General features: G+C 36.6%; 1 protein-coding gene across 1 annotated transcript in view; it reads right to left on the bottom strand.

The window, feature by feature from the left end:
• upSET (SET domain-containing protein upSET) overlaps positions 1–18146 on the bottom strand; it is a 50368-nt gene that overhangs the window by 7578 nt on the left and 24644 nt on the right. Inside the window, exons 4-20 of the mRNA XM_019045133.2 lie at positions 17488–17666; positions 15858–15951; positions 15258–15420; positions 13155–13416; positions 12246–12481; positions 11287–11519; positions 10043–10309; positions 8629–8871; positions 7600–7859; positions 6595–7036; positions 5187–5392; positions 4688–4871; positions 3570–3716; positions 2446–2617; positions 1828–1952; positions 1331–1390; positions 273–674 (exon numbers count right to left, since the gene is read on the bottom strand). Of these exons, the coding sequence (XP_018900678.2) occupies positions 273–674; positions 1331–1390; positions 1828–1952; positions 2446–2617; positions 3570–3716; positions 4688–4871; positions 5187–5392; positions 6595–7036; positions 7600–7859; positions 8629–8871; positions 10043–10309; positions 11287–11519; positions 12246–12481; positions 13155–13416; positions 15258–15420; positions 15858–15951; positions 17488–17666 (3675 nt within the window). The remainder of the gene's footprint in view (positions 1–272; positions 675–1330; positions 1391–1827; positions 1953–2445; positions 2618–3569; positions 3717–4687; positions 4872–5186; positions 5393–6594; positions 7037–7599; positions 7860–8628; positions 8872–10042; positions 10310–11286; positions 11520–12245; positions 12482–13154; positions 13417–15257; positions 15421–15857; positions 15952–17487; positions 17667–18146) is intronic.

The following is an 18146-nucleotide window of genomic DNA, read 5'->3' on the forward strand; positions in this document are numbered from 1 at the left end:
AACAAACTTCCTGAGCTTCCAATCTTAAACTTCTATTAATTAAGGAACATTGAGAAAATTTACGGATCTTTTTTCCACAACTATCACTTTTGTAACACTAACTTTAAACCTTCAGAACGACGGTTTGGTTTGACATTTGTAAGCCTATATGTTCATGAACATTTCCCTCTACCTCTGCAAAAGTAACGGTAATCCCACATTACGGTCTCTTTATCCTAGGATGTTTATATTTATTTGAATTAAGCAATTGGTGTTATTCTCCCAACTCGTACCTTTTTTCTGACGGCTGCAGGTGTTGCCTCTTGCGGCGGAGGCGTTTCTACTTCTTCCGGCTGCTCTTCTTTCTTTGTTTCAAGACTAAACAACAACGGTTTAGTATCTGTAAAGCCCATAAGATTGGACAACTCCTGTTCCACCCTGTCTATAAGTTTCATCTCCGTCTTGTCCGACTCTACTTCGATTTTTGGCTCCGGCTCAGGTTCCCTTTTTATCAGTTCAGGGCTGGATGCGATCGGGTGCTCCTTGTCTTCCTCAGCTTCATCTTCGAAGAGTTCTTGTTTCACTTCTTCCAGGTTCTTATTTCTTTGGATCAGCTCCGGACTTAGATTCCTTTTGATGAGCTCAGGACTGAGATCACCGTCTTCGTTAATCGCTGAGTCACAACTGGTCGCTCCCTGAAAGTAGATTGGTATTTCATTCAGTCTCAACATTATTTAAAGAGGTGGCTATTGACATAATCAATCACTTTCAGGGTGCTTCGATTAGTTTATTAATAGAAAACGGGGAATGGGGTTGTAAGATGAATCAGCGATTGAGCTTTGATACCTGATTGCCCACTTCTTCCATCTTCTTTGAATACTCACTTGTTCTCGCTCTTTTGACCAATAAGGATTCAATATTTTAAATTTTTTTAGTTTTGTCAGAATTCTGTGCTCAATTATTTTTTACTTGTTTTATTCTTTGTTTCATTACTATAGCTTCATCATCTTGAAATTTAGTTGTTTTTTTTTTTACGTGTACCCGTTCAGTGTCCAGGATAAAATGAAAATATATAAACTTAGAGGGCATGACTCATTTTCAATCTCGAGTTATTCCTGGGTGTATTGGTGCATGAAAATGTAACTACTACTGAGATGTCATGGGGTCAACTGACTTAATCATGTTTTGAATCAACGTGAAAGATCAACTTTTGATCAAACTAAAAACACTGACCCTCCAGCAGGAATGCACGTAAACAAGGTCAATGATAAAGTAGTATCAGACAAATTAAGTAATACATTTAAGACGTATGCTATGTATCTCTATCAACAAGCAAGTAATTAAATTATACCTGGTCCATGTTCATTTCCTCATGAGCTGACATGCGAGAATCTTCATCAAAACCAGGCAGCTGTAAGAAAATGAAAAGACATAAATTAATAATTCATAAATTAACAACAGAGACATTCTATTCACATTTACAAACTTCTTAAAAAAAAGTTGGTACCTTCTTGGAAAACTGTTCAACTACTGTTATCAATTTTCCTCATCAAAATATACGAATTTCCTAAGTTTTTCTTTGAGGCTGTAAAAACTTGTGAGGTAGAGAAAAAACTAGCATGAGAGAAAATATTATCATAATATTACTAGGCATTTTCAGTTAATTTGATGAAGTGCCGTTTTCTGAATTTGCCAGCTCTGTGGACACCACAAAATACATGTTTTATTCATTCTATTGAAAATCAGGAAAGTTTTTGGGAGAAATTCAGGTGACTTCAGTGACTCAGGTGAAAGTCAGAACTCTATGGTTTGACGATAGAAAAAGTGCATAAATTGAAATAAACTTACAGAATTGCTGCCAACATGAGTTGGCGTTGTTGGCGGAGTGAATGACTGCTCCGATGACATAGACTCTCTGGCCAGCCTTCGTTTCTTTAATGGTCCGACTGCTTGCTCTATGAAGGGAGAGCCACCTGATCAAAAAAATGAAAATAATTAAAATATACATTGAATATGTATGAGACAGTTTTAGGCTTTAAATGTGAAAACATTTTATTCAAGATACCTGGATTTCTTGATGACAAGACTTCTAAAATGTAACTGAGAGGGGTTAAACTTGAAATAATGTTTGAACACTACGCACAAATCTTCCTGGAGGCGTGTCCTTGCACTCTTTAAATTGTGCACGAATTTAAAGCAAAGAAAACATTGAACACAGTGCATGTTTACTGGTCAGCCACACTGCCTACAAGGATGAACTTTTTTGTGATATCATCTGAAATTTTCAGCTTTCTCTATTTTGTCTTCTATTTTTTCCTTTCATTAAACTAAATTTAAAGTTAAGATAAACAGTTTTAAGAACACACTGTATCCAACTCAGAGAAAAAACTACACTCTTTTAATAATGACTACCATCACCAGATTCAAAAGGGATCACAGGATTAATGAAGGGGAACAAATAAATACCTGCGGGTGTCTCCGATTCTTCGCTGATGGCTTGTCTTAGCCAACGCTTCTTGGCAAATCCAGCCCCATTTCCGTTCCCTGTTACTCCATTGCTTCCTTGAGGAGTATTTTTAGGGGGTGACTCGTCACCGCCCGCTGAGTCATGGGACTTGGTCCAACTGTTAAGTGATGGCTGCAAAAAGGGAGGAACAGAAGAATAGTATCATACTTGAAGAAAGTAAGGGCACCTGATGGAAACAGTTTTCAGTTGCTGAGTTTTGTATTAAAATTTTAAATTTTTATATGAAGGTGGCCATCCCATACCTTTGCACCTTACAGACAACTGGACTACATTTTGCAATTTGGAACTATGAATTCTGGCTCTTCTGGAAAAACACTGATGTGCATAGGGAAACTAATGGCACATACGTTTTTAAACCCGGCTAGAATTTATAGTTCCAAATTGCAAAATGTAATCCAACTGAGCCTCCTTTAGAATATGCAACACAGATTGCTTGCTGCTTCCTATTGCACAAATAAAATTGACATATAGTGTCAATATTTTTGATAAAACTTTGGAGAAATTTCCGAAAAAAACAGCACTTCGTGCTCATTTGCAGACTGAAAGGTAACAAAAAGAGACATCGAACTTCAAGAGTTCTCTATGCAAAAAGTTATCTTGGATGAATTTCAGTAAGGTTCAACTAAATGGGGTCCTAACCAAAAGCTGCCTGAAGTTTAAAAGACATTACTTACTGAGCTCAATGATACAACTAGAAAAAATAATATCTTTGGTTTACTAAAATACATATTTTGACTCAGTGACAAAGGAATCCATTACCAATACCAAATATTTGACAAAATCTTGAAGAGCCCAAACCATTAAAACCCATTTTAGGATGCTGTTTGGTTTCCTTTTGAGAGCCCCAGTTGGGAACACAGAATATGAGTAGATGTTTCTCTATTTTAAACTACTGTGACATGTGAGACAGATGCGTTTTGATTGTAACGATTGAACACAGAGCAGCAACAAACATTAAAAGATAGGAAAAGAATACACAGACCACTGGAGGTTTCTTTTCACTCCTGAATGCTTGAGGAAAAGCTGAGGCTTCAAAAGAGAGGGATAATTTAAGAAAAATTACCTTTTTTGTCTGAGGAAACTTGAATCCTGGAGCGAGTGGGCCAACAGCTGCAGCTACTAGCAGACACGTGTTGGATACAGTGACTGGAGTCATACAAGTATCACTGCTTGATCCACTCTCATTTTTAATGGGCGTTGAAGGCTCATTCTGCGGAGAGCAAGGAAATGGTCAATAATTTTCAAATAGCTCTATTTAAAAGGGTACATAAAAATCAATCTAGTCTATTTAAACTTGTGCTAGACGTCTCTAGTTTGTAAAATTGGTATTTCAAACTTTTGGAAAGACTTGAGATCCTCATTAGTAGATAGCAAATATTTTAGAAAATTTTGAGAAATTTTCATGATTTCCGCCGTGATTTGGCGGATTGTTGGCCGAAATGCACCATCAGCCATTCAGCCAAGGCCAGTATTTTGAAGGGGTAAGCTGTAAAGGGACACAAATATCAGGTTATTCTTCAAAATGTATTTGTCAATATCTTTCCTTTTTCATATGATTGTCCGAGCAAAAAATTACAACATTTTGGCGATGAAAAAAAAATAACTGATTTCTGAATCCTAAAAATCGCAGCGTGGCTTTGAGTCCGTCACTTTAGGCTGCTGTAACTTAAGAACCAATGATGATTTCTAAATTCTGTAAAAAGCATTGTTTTTGCCTTGCTTTCTACTTTTTATTGACACCAAGAAAAGTAAAATTGAACCAGTATTACCGTTTTTATGGCAAAAGTCCTGAAACTTATTGAACAGACCTCGTACATCAAGAGGTTAAAATAGCCTTACATCATCAGTAAAATATTTGGAATGAAATGAGCCTAGTGACTATCAGAAACAATCAAACAAAATAGGAGCTCTGCAAAATAGTTACGATTGTTGAGCCAAATAATATATGACTTAGTGGCAGAGTGTTGGAATTTTTAGTTTAGGCCACACCATGTGGTTGTGATATGGTTTGTTGTAAGTGATTTAAAATAGGGTCGGACGATTTGTTGACCTGTGCATGTATCATTAAATGGATACAAATCTTGGGAGAAAACAATTAATTAACAAAATACACAAGTCAAACACACCACAAATATAAATAACTGATAAAGCTACAACATTACCGCTGCAAATTGAACTCACTTTATCAGGGGATATTGGATGTCTATTTGACGCATGTCTCGTTGTTGGCTTGCTTGGAACATCCTCATCGTCTTCATCGGAACTTGTTTCGGGTTCCGTGTTCATTCGCCTCTGCATTGCTCGTCTTGTTCTTGGACTAGGTTGCAAATTTGACATACTCCTATTGAGGATGCGCCTTTTGCCTCTGAAAAAATTTTTATACATCCATTTTTAGAGTACAATCTTGTCAACTTAAACTCAAATTATTAGCTCTTGTCTGAAATGCTTTGAGATAAAAATAAAAGGAAACAAATGCTTAAAAAGTGACTTTGAGTGGCATTCCTAAGGAAAAAAATAAGGAAATAAAGAAGTAAAATAGGAACTTTTCGGAACTTGGAAAAAAGTTCAGCCCTATTTCAGATAATGTAACAATTATAATCTGTTGGAACTGATGCTGTAGCTACTATCTGATTAAAAGTATCTACCAAGAAGAATTTCAGTTGATAAATTATGTGCTTACCTCTTCTTTTTTGGTGATGGTTTAACTGCAGGTGTGTGTGGCTGCACTGAAGATTTCAGGATTCTCGGTTCCGGGACAACATCAACATTGTCAGACGAATCTTTTCGAGCTGAGCCCTTGTGATGAGATTCTTGCTTTCGAGCTTGATCTTTTTCAAGCCTATCAAATGCTTTTAAAATGGCTGCAAGTTTCCGTTCTTCCCTTGTCTGAAAAAATTTGAACTGATTAGTTGGTATATACTCTAGGCAAAACGTAAGAAGAGCCTACAGCATTTAGAGTGAGACTATCATAATCTTCTCTCCTGAAATGAGAATTTCTTGGTAAGCATGGTCTTGAGAGTGATCTCATCCATGCTCAGGTAAAATTTTTCTCAGTCACTCATTTTTCTGAGCTTGTTCAGTAATCTTTAAATCTTGACTTTCTTAGAAGTAGAGAGTATTAGAAGAGTATTTGGTTCGTAGGAATTTTCCTGGATTTTTTGAACAATATTAACCCACAGACGGCAAGTACCGAGTTAAATATCTTGAGCTCCCATATAACCATGCATTGTCAAGAAGCCAAAATGGCATCCAAATATAACTCCCCTGTAGCAGCAACTATTTCTACCACACAATACCACTGCCATGATTAATAGACAGTGCATATTTGCATTGACGATGACTGCATGGACCATGAACTGTAGTAGAGATCGCATGGTCAAGATCGAGACCACAGAGGGAGGGATTCTTGCAAACACTATCTTGGCTTCCTCAGAACTATTCATTTGAAAAGGAGCTCAAAAACACAAATTAGAACTTGGTTTTTAAAGGTTTCTATGGGTCAAAAAAGTCTGGGGAGATTCAAGTGAACGGAGTGTATTTTCAAATTTTCATAATTGGCGAAACGTAAATCATTAACTCTATAATATGTAAGCATGAATCTGAACAGAATGCATATTTGTAATCTATCATCCAAGATCAATGCTCATTACAAATTATCTAAAGCACGGCTGAAACTGGGGAAGAATGCAATAGTGTATTTTCTTCAGAAAATACCTTATAAAAAAAACTCGAAAGCAATTTCAATAAATACGTATGGAGACGATTCTGTAATTTCGTTGTTCCTTGTATTGAAGCAGTGCATTAATTAAAATATTACTTCCAGTAGTGATGAAAACTCATATAAGACAGCAAAGTTGAGCAAAAATGTTCAATTTCCTGAGGAGCTCGCAGGCATTGGCCTACTTTTCCAGACAGTTTTGGGAATTATTTCTGCTGATATCTACAGCAGCCGTTTTAAGGCCTGCCAACACAATTTACTGGCGAAATCTTTGCAAACTCTTTCAAAATAAAAATAGCTGCAATGATAAGTGAAAATAGCAGGATGTCTAAAAGGAGCAGAAAAAAAAGAGGATTTCAAGTGTAATTACCATTTTACACGGATCATTCGTTGTAAGACTATCTGCAAGGGATGGATCGCATTTGACTGGGGTCTGAGCAGTTGGCGTAGAACAAGTTTTCTCTTTGGTTTCTTTCTCCTTTTTCTGCTCGGAGATGCGAGTTGTCCGCAGATTGACCGACGAGTTGCGTCTGGTCAAGGAGGGCTGTTCGCGTTCTTCTTTGATGCGCTCCCGATCACTTTGAGGAGAGTTCAAGGGTCTCTCTGGCTCCTTTTCAGCTACAGCTAATGGAGGTTGAGACTTCTCGACAGGTACAACAACTTTTCCGCTTTCTGACACGGTTCTTCTCCGTCCTCGTTTCTTAGTGGTTTCGTTTTTATTCACCAATGTTTCCAGCGTCACGCTTGAGGCAGGACTCTGCCTTTTCTTCCTCTCATCTTTCAAAATGCTTCTGCGCCTTACACTTGATTCCCTACAACAAGAAGAAAGCAATATGAAAAACGTACGACGATATCTCAGCTTTATGCAGGATGTCTTTTAAACTAAGACGATTTTTTTATCCTTTTTGCAATTATAAGGGCCAAAAAATTCAAAAAACACAACACGAATCAATACAACACCCTGTAAGGCGTTGATAAACTAATCTAAAAAATTCCTGAAAGGTTTATTTGTACCAAACTTTCATGACTAAATTTAAAAAAAAAATAGAAACAAATTTTCCTATCAACAAAAAGGAGGTTAGTTGTTGTATTATACAGGAAAGTTAAAGTTCGGAGGGTTAGAGAGAGAGGAGTGAATTTGGATGAGATGAGAAAAAAAAAAAAAAAAAATCAGAGGATAAAAAAAGGGGCAATATATAAGTTTCTTTTCAAGATAAAATTATTTTTCATATTCCTAGCCTGATCAGCCTTTTATTACATGAGCGGTATCATTAATGAAATACATCACTTAGAAGTTAGGGGTGGCAAACTTACACACGTATGGTACAAAATGGAAAATGAAATTGGAATTAACTGCAAGAGAATTTATACTCACTCCGGTTGAGGTTCTTCAGCAGTTGAAACAGGAGTCGATGATTTATCTTTAACAGGAGGAGGAGATAAGGAACTCCTTCGGATGATGATTCCGTTTTTGTTTGACATGTGGTTTTGTTTTGAGGCACACTTCCCACCACAAGGACAATCAACATTTGGGATGTCTGGTAAGTTCTGTAGTGTTATTTCTGTATTTTTGTCAATGGCACAAATAGTAACTAGATACAAATGCAGAGTTCCTTTCTCGATGCAATGTCGAATCTGCGAATGAGAAATGGAGAAAAATTACTTTTCAAGTAACACTAATAGTGGAGAAATTTGATAAAATGAAATTAAAGAGTACCGGAAAAACAAATTATCAACAAACAAAGGGTTATTGAAAGGATTTAGAACAGAGACCCAGGGTAACCCCCCCCCCCCTCCCCCCAAAGAAGGAGGGGGAAAACCTAGTCCGCCAAAAAATCGGACGCTTTTACCACATGAACACCACAAAAACGAAAATTATGGAAAAAAATCTCACAGGGTTCCCCTTATCACTTACAGGTTCCCCGATTTTTTCCTGTTTTCACAATAACTCACTATATCATGCAACCGGACTAATCACATGGGCAATAAGTTTTTGCATCCATGGAGGGACATAAGAGGATAAGATATTCAAGTAAAATTGCCCAAAATACTCAAGTTATCAATCAGTTGTCAATCGGCGATATGAGGAAAAAATAAAAACTAAACGTGAACCCAGGATAAAACTATCAATTATTGGTTTTCAGTCAACACAAGGCCGGAATCAGGATGAATTCTAGTAATTTCCTGGAAAAAAGTAATGTTGTTGTAAACCTAACTTAGTGTAATGATTTATCATGAAAAATAAGGTTGCTGAGCCTTGAATGGCAGAGAAATGTACAAGAAACATGGATCGATGCACGATATGACAAATCACGATACATATTTCCTTTGCACACTGATGGTACTACTTCCAAATGTGACATTTATGCATTCGTTTCTTTTCCCAGTTGCGGTCTGAACGTACCTCCACATTTGGTTTGCAAGATCTCCTGATGAACCTGGCATCATTACCATACGTTCGAGCATCAACGCAAACTTCTGTCCCATCTTTAGGGAGCCTGTAGTGAAAGATATGTGGGCCTGGGGGAGGTGCCGAAGACGTCCTCGAGACTTGTTTACCAGGTAGAGGCGGTGACACCAGCATATATTTTCCCATCAATTCCAACAAAGGTTGGTTTGACGGTAGATTTGAACTAGACATTAAAATCTGAAAACAAAAAAAAAAACAATCATAATATTTTTGAAATAAACATCAAGAAAACTAGTAGGGCTCTATCTCCTGATAGTAAATTTATGATCACATAAGAACAGAAGTGAGGGGCTCTGCACATGCAACTTTTTTAGTATTACGATGACCTTCATCACGCCAGATTAGGATTTGAAATCTTGAAAAATACTGAGTAATCATGTGCTTGTCATGCGAGTATGGAGCCCCTTCCCCCCTTAAAAATTTACACCTTGCTTTGCAACCCTTCTCTCTTCTAAGGGTGCGAAAAAAATAGCTTTTAGTTGAAAAGCATAATGCAATTAAGTTTAACTTTACGCAAAAGTTTAGCAGAGATCTTAATTGATGTACCTCAGAATTTTTTCTCTCCTAGTGAACAAATTTTCCATGTTGTTAAGCCCTCTGAATTTGTGAAAAAATCACTCATTTGACCATCATAGCTATTTGTGGTATTTAGAACAAATCAGTGGTCTCAAAAATGTTGGTTGAAAAGCGGTATCATAGTTACTTCCTGTAACTTTTTTTTATTCCTTCATGCTAACTCATAGCTATTCAGATTTAAGTGCATATTGCATCTTGTGATAATCAGTAAAAAGAGTGGTCAGATAAGCAAATTCAACTGGACTAGGCCAACTAACACAGATAAGAAATGGGGGTAAATGAGTATCAAAACCTCATTTTTTGGGCAAGATAATAACAGGTATGGTATTAGAGGTAAAAACAGTCTAAATCTTTTGGTTCATGAGTATGACAAAACTTTTGTCAACGGTTGCGACTATTTTGTACCACATGAAAACTTTAAATTTCAGTCATGACAGTGTTTTCAAGTTTACGTACATAATTTTATCATTAAGATCAGTAAAATTGAGCTGTCGCCAAGAACAGTTGACCCAAGAACTATGACAGTCTTCAGTCAACGCTAAATCAAGGCAAAACTGTTAATTAAACTTCGCCTGGTGAGACAAACTGTTATTAGATCTAAAAATTTCAAGATTTTCCTCACACATTTAAGATTATTTTCTAGAGCTTTCACGCGCTGAGATTCGTTCTCCCTCTTTGAAAAACCAACCTATCTTCAGAGAGCGAATCGTAGGAGTGCACTTGCACACCCACTAATGCCCCACTTGTGTCTAATGAAACTAAAATTGCATACCTTGAGACCATTGGGTAGGAGGGATGTTCTGCATTTGGGTGTGGCAGGCAAGTTAGTGGGAAGCTTAAGATCAGAGTGGACACCGTTGACTTTAATAGCTAGAATTCTGGCACGGAGTTCTGGAGAGTAATGATTTGTGACTGCTTCTTCATAACTGTCAATCCATTGCCTCAACTGCTGTACTGAGCCTCTTTCAACCGGGCTGTGGAGGGTGCTTTCTGCCTCCACCGGACTTTTCTCACCGTCAAAACTTACGCGAGCTCCGCTCTGCAAGAAAAAAAAAATTGCCATCATATAAACAAAAATGTACACTGCGGCTACTTTGGCTACGTTTTTCAAGGATTTTATAGGGCTTTTCAGGAATTTTTGATAAGTTGGAGAAAAAGGTTGAAGGAGAATCTTGAAAACTGTCTCCATAGGAAATCTGCGGAACACATTAAGGAGGACGGGACACTTGACAGCGCTACCACATGGCAGAATACTATAGTTCAAAAGACTAACCAAAAATGTTCTTAAATTATGGACCTTGAATTTCAAATCTCAAGGACACTTTCAAGCACTTTCGTATCTCCATCTGAAGAGGAAGAGCTTCCAAATTAGGGAAGGAAAATTTAAGGGTATTCAAAAGCTTTCCGAGTCCAGGCAAAGACCTGAGAACTTTGGCTGAGTAGATTATACTTGATCATTTTATGAAACCATCTGCGGGTAAGGAACTTCAGTCCACTTAGGCAATTTTTTTGTGAATGAATTTTTTGTTGGGTTGGATGGAAAAATCTTAATTTGAGTTTTTTGCAGAGAACACTTACTAATATTGCGTATAATAACCTCAGAGCAATTTAGTTCATTTCATTTTGGCACTGATAGAGGGAGTAAAATCATATTCTAATCCAACGATTTTGAGCTCTGAACATCTTGGATGAACAGTTTCAACATTCACAAAAACAACAATTTCTCAGCCAACACAATTGGCATTTGTACTCAACTTTTTGTGCCAAAATTTGTAAAAGACTCCTGGAAATTGCATTAATATCTACCAGTTGGGCTCTTCAACATTGAAATCCCTTTTCCCAGGAGGATGTATTGAAAAAATAAAACTAAACGGAACGAAAAATAAAATGAAATTAAAACAGTAGGCTTATAACAGCATGAAAGAGACTTCACAAGCAGTACTACTGGATCATCTCCGGGAATGAAATCATTTGAAATTTACAAGATAATCGCTTTACTGAAATGAAATGACTGACCTTTCTTCTTGAAGTTAATTTTTTCTCCTGATGAGGAGTTGATGCTACAGGCTCTTTGCTGCCGAGTTGGTCTCGCTTGTTTCTCTTGGTAAGCGTGTATGATCGCCTTTGCTTCGGATGCCGGATTAGTTTTTCTTTTTTCCTCCGAGGTGCAGCGATTATTTTCTTTCTTCCAGGTATGCGACTGACGTGCTTCATGTTGCTCAACAGTCCTTTCGCCAATGGATTTTTCACTGCAAACATAAAAAAAATATGACTAACTTGCTAGACCGTTGATAGGAAGAACAAAGAGGATACAGGAAGTCAACATCTCATCAGGGGCTGATAAAGTGCTCAGCCCTACTATAGAGTACTTATATAGGGAGAGAATGGACATGTCAAAATATGGAGCTCTTAGGGTCCAAAAGAACAGCTAACCTTTGAAAACAAAAAATGTCACTGGCAATCTTTAGATTCCAATATCAAATCAAAATGGCCAAGAATGTCCATAAATGAGCGGTCTTACAAAAAAATGAGTAAATTTACCAACAACGGATTGAAACAATAGTAATAATAAATCACTTTGGATAATTTGAATTCATAGGGTGGCTTCTCTTTGGCGCTCCAAGAGCTTCGTCACCTAACTTCACAATTACCGACTTTATGTAGTAATACTCACTTTATGTAGGTACTCTACTCTACTATCTTGAGTGTCATGCAAATCTCTACGCGTAGAGAACTCTTTCTTGGTTCCAATGATTCATTATGATTTTAATCGGATCTTTATTAAAAAATACATGATGCTTAAAATTTTCACTCTCTCGGATTAGAAAGTTCAAAAACAACAATTTTCCCTGTCCTGACTAATTTCTTGTTCGTGACTAAAGCTGATTGCCATATACGACCGCAGATAACTCAAACCTCAGATTTTTAAGGGGTCAAAAAAAAAGAAAAAAGAATGGAAAAGTGTGTAAGTTTACCAGGTGATGAACTCGAAGAGATGGAACTGTCCGAGTCTGTGGTGTCGTTGAACAATTGTTTCCTTTTCTTTTGTTGAAGTTGGATGGCACGTTGTTTGTTAACAGGTCGCGGTTGACACCTTTCGCATTGATATTCGTCCGGAATATTCTCTCGCGTCAGACTCATGCACTCAACATGCTGCCACACATTACACTTGTCACAGCAGATCATGTAACCATCATCGTGCTGAAACTCACTGGAAAATAAAAAGATAAAAAAATAAGTTAGTTTTTAATGACCCATTTAACCTTTTCAGATTTTGGTTTTTCAGCAAGCCGCAATTCAAATTGCTTATTTCAATGCAAACCATAAACTTTCTTTCTTTTACTAGGTGCTGCACAATATAACAATACAATACAATAAAAATTATCAGACTTAAATACTGGTTTATATAAATTGATTGCATCATCATACAGTTTGGAAGAAGGCACTTTTGTGAAACGGAAATTGAGCATTACCTACTTCAAACTATAAACGCAGGAGTCCCTTTCAGATAGGAAGGTCCTTTTCAAGCCTTGATGTATAGTATATTTCTTGATAGCATCAATGCCGTTTTTTGGCTTATCGTCAGATGTTCGAAATTGTTACATTGTTTACATTGTGGCACATTGGCTAATATTTTCAAACAGGTAATACAACTTTGCAGAGGTCAGGAGACCTTCTGTGTTGAAAATGAAAACAGCATTCTAAATTGAAATAGGTGCTAAAAACTTATTCATGAATTCATTTTGGAAATTTTCACTATGCTTGATAAGTTCTGCATGAAATTTTGACGAGGTAGACTCTACCTGTTGATTCCATGAGTTGTTTTTAAAGAACAGTTCCCCAGATGATAACTTCAAACTCAACGAAAAATAAAGAATACTCACCATATGCATCTTGTGACACTGTCGTCTTCGTTATCTTCCGCTTCTGGAGCAGTTTCAGTTTCCTCTCCTTCCGGCTCAGGCTCTCGATCCTCATCTGAACTGAGCTCACTTTCTTCCATCTTACTCGTGTTGAAAGTTGATGAGAGGTTGAAACTTAGCGCAGATGGCTGTGATGGAAGTTGAACTTGAAGAGTCGGCCTGTGTCGGGGACTGACGTTGCCGTTCAGTATTTGCTTGCAATTAGACAAGCTTCCCATTGGGACTGAAAATCAGAAATATGGTTTGATAAATGAGAGATATTAAGGTGTTTGTGATTCATTTCCAAAAAAGAGGAAATGCAAGCATTGAGCTTTCAAAAAGATTCTACACTGACGACGAACTTGAGAACTTGGAATTCTACAGGGTGTCTACCAAAACAGGCGGGCTAAAAGTCAGTGCTTTTACGATACTTTTTCAGTACATTCACAAGATATTCAATACTTTTTCAACAGAAAAATTCAATCTTTTTCAATACCTCCATTTGAAGAAACTCGAAAAGTTTCGAAAATTTGAATTCTCGCTTGCATTGTGACAAGAATGACGTGAACACAAAATTTTATTGGCTGCTTGAGGATTAACTGACTGCACAAGCACAATCTTGCAGGCAAATACTAATCAAAGAATCAACACACAGGGGATTGCATTCTTACTTTCCAGGCTTCATTAAAAAATATGCGTGGTAAGAAGGAAAAAACTCCCGCCTTCTTGCGGATTTTCCGCACTTTTATGGTACATCCAGACGGTCATTAAAAAACCAGTACTATTTCCAGACTAGTAGACACCCTGTCTAACTACTTGCCTAACTGTAAGTTTCTTTCCAATGGATAGCTTGACCTACTTTTATTTTGCTCCTTTGAGCAACTGGAGATGAAAGGAGTTGGTATTGACTGACTCTGATGTTAACAATCATCACCAACTGCTTGCTGATATTTAATTTGAGAATTTTCTGATGTGTCTATAATTGGGTATGCGTATCTTATGTTATGTATCTTATCTTAGTTATGTCTGCCGATTGCTTTTGTTATATTTTTTGTAAATAATGGGCTCGCTCACAGGTCGTTCAAATATTGATAAACAATAAAATGAATACACTTAATATGATTTGCCAGACACTGGTCATCACGTAAAACGAATTTTAAGTGTACATAATGAAAGTAAATTGAAAAGATGAGAGTATCTTGAACAAAACCGAGAAAACTAGGCTAGTTTGGCACTCAGCAAGACATTTCAGAGAAAATTATGCACATGAATGTACTATAAACACCATGTGGGATTATGGTTTCATAAATTTACTACAGAGGCATCAGTTCTTAACTATCGAAAGATTGAATGTATGTTAACTCACAACAATAGAATTGAACTGGGTGCTTAGACTGAAGATGGTGTTCACAATCTCTTTGGGTTATGTAATTTCAAAAAAAAAAATAATCCCCACTATTTTCAGGTTCAAATTAGAGATTTCTAGATAAGAAACTTCTTTCCTACTTTCGAGCTGACTACTTGTTTATATGCATTGGTCAGAGCTTGGGCAAGAAAATAAACTGTAAATCAGTTGCTTTACTTTTGGACCCCTATCACAAGTAGAACTTTATGGATTCTCTTGATGACTGTCAAATAAATAAACAAACAAACAAACAAACCACTGAAAGTAACGATAGTGAGGAAGTGCTATTTACTGGTAGGTTTTTACAAAACGGAAAAGAATGAAACGAATTTAACCCTCAAATGACAGCTGGAGGAGACACTGAAAAACACTAGAAGAGGACTCCTTTCATTGCTGTAGCCAAACACTTCACACAGGACTATACCTTATCACACTTGTTGTTCGCAAACATTTCAAACTCTAGAAGTTTGCTGATTAATCATTTGTGTGCTTGTGCTGTTCTGCATATTTTCTTTCAGTAGATCCATAAAAATGAGTGCAAAAGCAATAATTTTTCAATTTTTACTTTTGGACCAGTTGGACATAAAAAATAGAGATGGCTACTGGAGAGATAAAAGGGATAATTGAATCAGCACTAATTCATGGGAAATTATGTTGTAAAAGAGAAACAAATTAGATACCTTTGTACGAAGCAGTGATAACTGGAGTATGATTTGGAACCGTGGTTCGAATTTGCGTATTTGATATGGGCATGCCATTCACACCGATAGATGGTTTCATCAATGAAGGTAACTGAGGGCTTAACGGAGGTGGTGCTCCATAATTGTGATCTTGCAGAACACACTAGAAATAAAAATTCAAAAAAATATTTGAGTAATTGACATTTCAGGACATTTAGGCTTGTGGGTGGGACTTAAAAGATGGAGGGAAGTTTAGATAAAAGCTCAACTGGCTTCCAAAAAATTGCGGTTGCCTCATAAGATGGTTCCTAAAATTTTAGAGTGGAAATGAAACAACTCAAAAAGCAAAAACAATAAAGTAGTACTTAATTGAGCCATTTGATAACCTATTGATTTCAATGATAGATTTGGCTTACAAAAAATAGGGAGCGGTAGTCTTGCAGTAATCTGCAGTAACTAAAGATTGAAGCATTCGTATTTTGCTTTTAAAAAATTATTTGGATTCATTTAAATTCACCTTCTTTCTTTGAAAGACAATTCTGGTGATGGAAGGTAGAAAAAACGTCAAATTCAGAGAAAAAAGGAATTTAAATTTGGTACCTGGACATCGAGGGGCAAATGTTTGTGAAACCTTGGCCTTTTTTCAATGGTTCCATCTAGAAGATCATCATCATTGAACTTCCATTGGCAAGCTCTGAAAACAAAATTGTGATGAATAAATGAGTAAACGAATGAGTTTCCATCCCTGAATACAACACGTAGAGGTGTACTTGACATCCCTGAACAAAAATGCTTGGAGTAGGAACCTTTTAGGTAAGATTGCAGATGTATCAATGATAAATAATCGTTAATTAAAATGTGAAAGAAATAATTCTTAGGTAAAAATCATACATTGAAAATATGCTGTATTGTCACTGCACTTTTTCACAGTTTGATGGTGATTTGCAAAATAATTTGGTATTACAGTCAAACCCGTACCTGACAAAGCCCATGGGTGGCCAATCTCATTTGGCCACCCGATTACATCCCATTGGAAATGGCAGTTTGTTAAAAGTGATAACGTCCCCAGAATGACAACAAATTTGCAGTTTTCAATTGGAAAAAACTTTGTTGAAAGAGAACATTGTGTTCTGAGACTCAAAACTGGGTTTTGTTTCTCCTGTAAGACGTTCTTCAGAATTGGCAGGGATTAAAAATTACTTCCTTAAAGGCAGAATTTGGGAAATATAAAACCTGGTGTGACTGTGTGTCTGATGAATCACTTCAATGGGACTGTTAAATGCATGAGTTACAGCCAAATAAATATACTCTACACAGGTAGAAACGCTCGAAAATCATCATCAAGTTAAATAAAAAAGCCTGAAGTCCATTCCTTAGCGCGCAATCACTTCGTAACTTCACAGTGTAACTTCACACTTTTTCAAGTTTCCCGCATCTGCAGGCAGTTTTTCTCAGTTACCCCTGACCAGTTTTGCACAGGCAGAGGAGTATGAAAAACTAACCTAAGTGAACAAATGATTTCGCTAACTTTTTCTTTTGTATGATTTCCATCGTTTTCATATGTTTGTTTCCTTTTTCTTTTTAAATTTGGCAAAAACAAAAGCTTTGAATCAATTGAAATCTTATGCAAGGAAAGTATTTAACAGTTCACAAGATAGTTTGTTTTTTTAGGTTAGGTCTCTCTTCGGGCAAACCTGACTGCCAGTCACCAAGAAAAATTGCCCGCATACAAGGTAAATTTGAAAAAGCTTGTTACTAACTGTGCAGATTACACGCTAGGGAGTAAATTTCAGACTTTTCTGATGTGCTGAACATGATTTTTGAGCTAATTTTTCCCTTAAAACATGTATTCAGTTGGCAGTATCTCTTGCATGTAGCAGACCAATTGGCAGTTCAAATACGCTAAATCTGCAGCTACAAAATAATAAAAACTTAGACAGAAACTATAAGCGGCCGTATGCACATATCAGTTTACTAAGCCTGCCTGTGAAAAGCTAATAATAGGTACACCTCCTGATTGCCTTTTTTTTTTTCTTTTCTTTTTTTTTTTGATGTTTTGCCCCATCCTTAGGAAATTAACAAGAAATGTATTTGGAATTCCAATTTTTTACCGAAATTGGTCCAAATTTCAGCAAAGTATTATTTACTGAGAGTTTTATGGAATGCTAAACTCTAGAGGTTAACTCAAAAAACCAAAGGTAATTTAAGATGTAAGAAAACACCTGCTTACTTTATGCGAGAAGAAGGAATTGTTTTGACCATATTGAAAGTAATAACTCGATGCTTTGGTTGTTGTAGGAAGTTGGTAAAAGTTGGATAGTTAGCAGCATAGCTTTTGTTGACGCCACCGTACGATTTGAAATGGCTTCGGCTGCTACCTTTACTTGAATGCTTGTTACCGGATAGCATCTACAAAATAAAGCAAAACAACAATAAGAGGACACAAATATTTTTAAAGAGGTCCAGAAAATTGATCAATATAGCACTGACAGATTATATGTTGGAAAGTCCTGATGATGCCTTCGCAAAATAGAAATAAATGAAAAATGAAAAAAGAATAATGAAACGTATACAAAAACTATGATATTTCTGTCATGCATGTTTCAAAATATAAAATTAACGTCCTATTTAAAAAGCTTTTAAACAGCACCAGAGCGAGTCTCTCTAGAGCAAATGTTAGCAGAGATAGAGGTCTTAACAGCAGGTCGTCCCCAAGAAAATCTGAAATTTTCAGAAAATTTTAACTCCTAAAAAATTTTGACAGATGGTTAAAAAATGTAAAATTGATAGCTTTTGGCTAGATTTGTTGTAGAGAATCAGTGTGCCAAGTTTTGTAAAAATGTGAGGTTATCACATCAAAGAGACCCCTACTTCAGCCTGACCCAATGA

Source organism: Bemisia tabaci, chromosome 2, assembly GCF_918797505.1.
Source record: "Bemisia tabaci chromosome 2, PGI_BMITA_v3".
NCBI lineage: Eukaryota > Metazoa > Arthropoda > Insecta > Hemiptera > Aleyrodidae > Bemisia > Bemisia tabaci.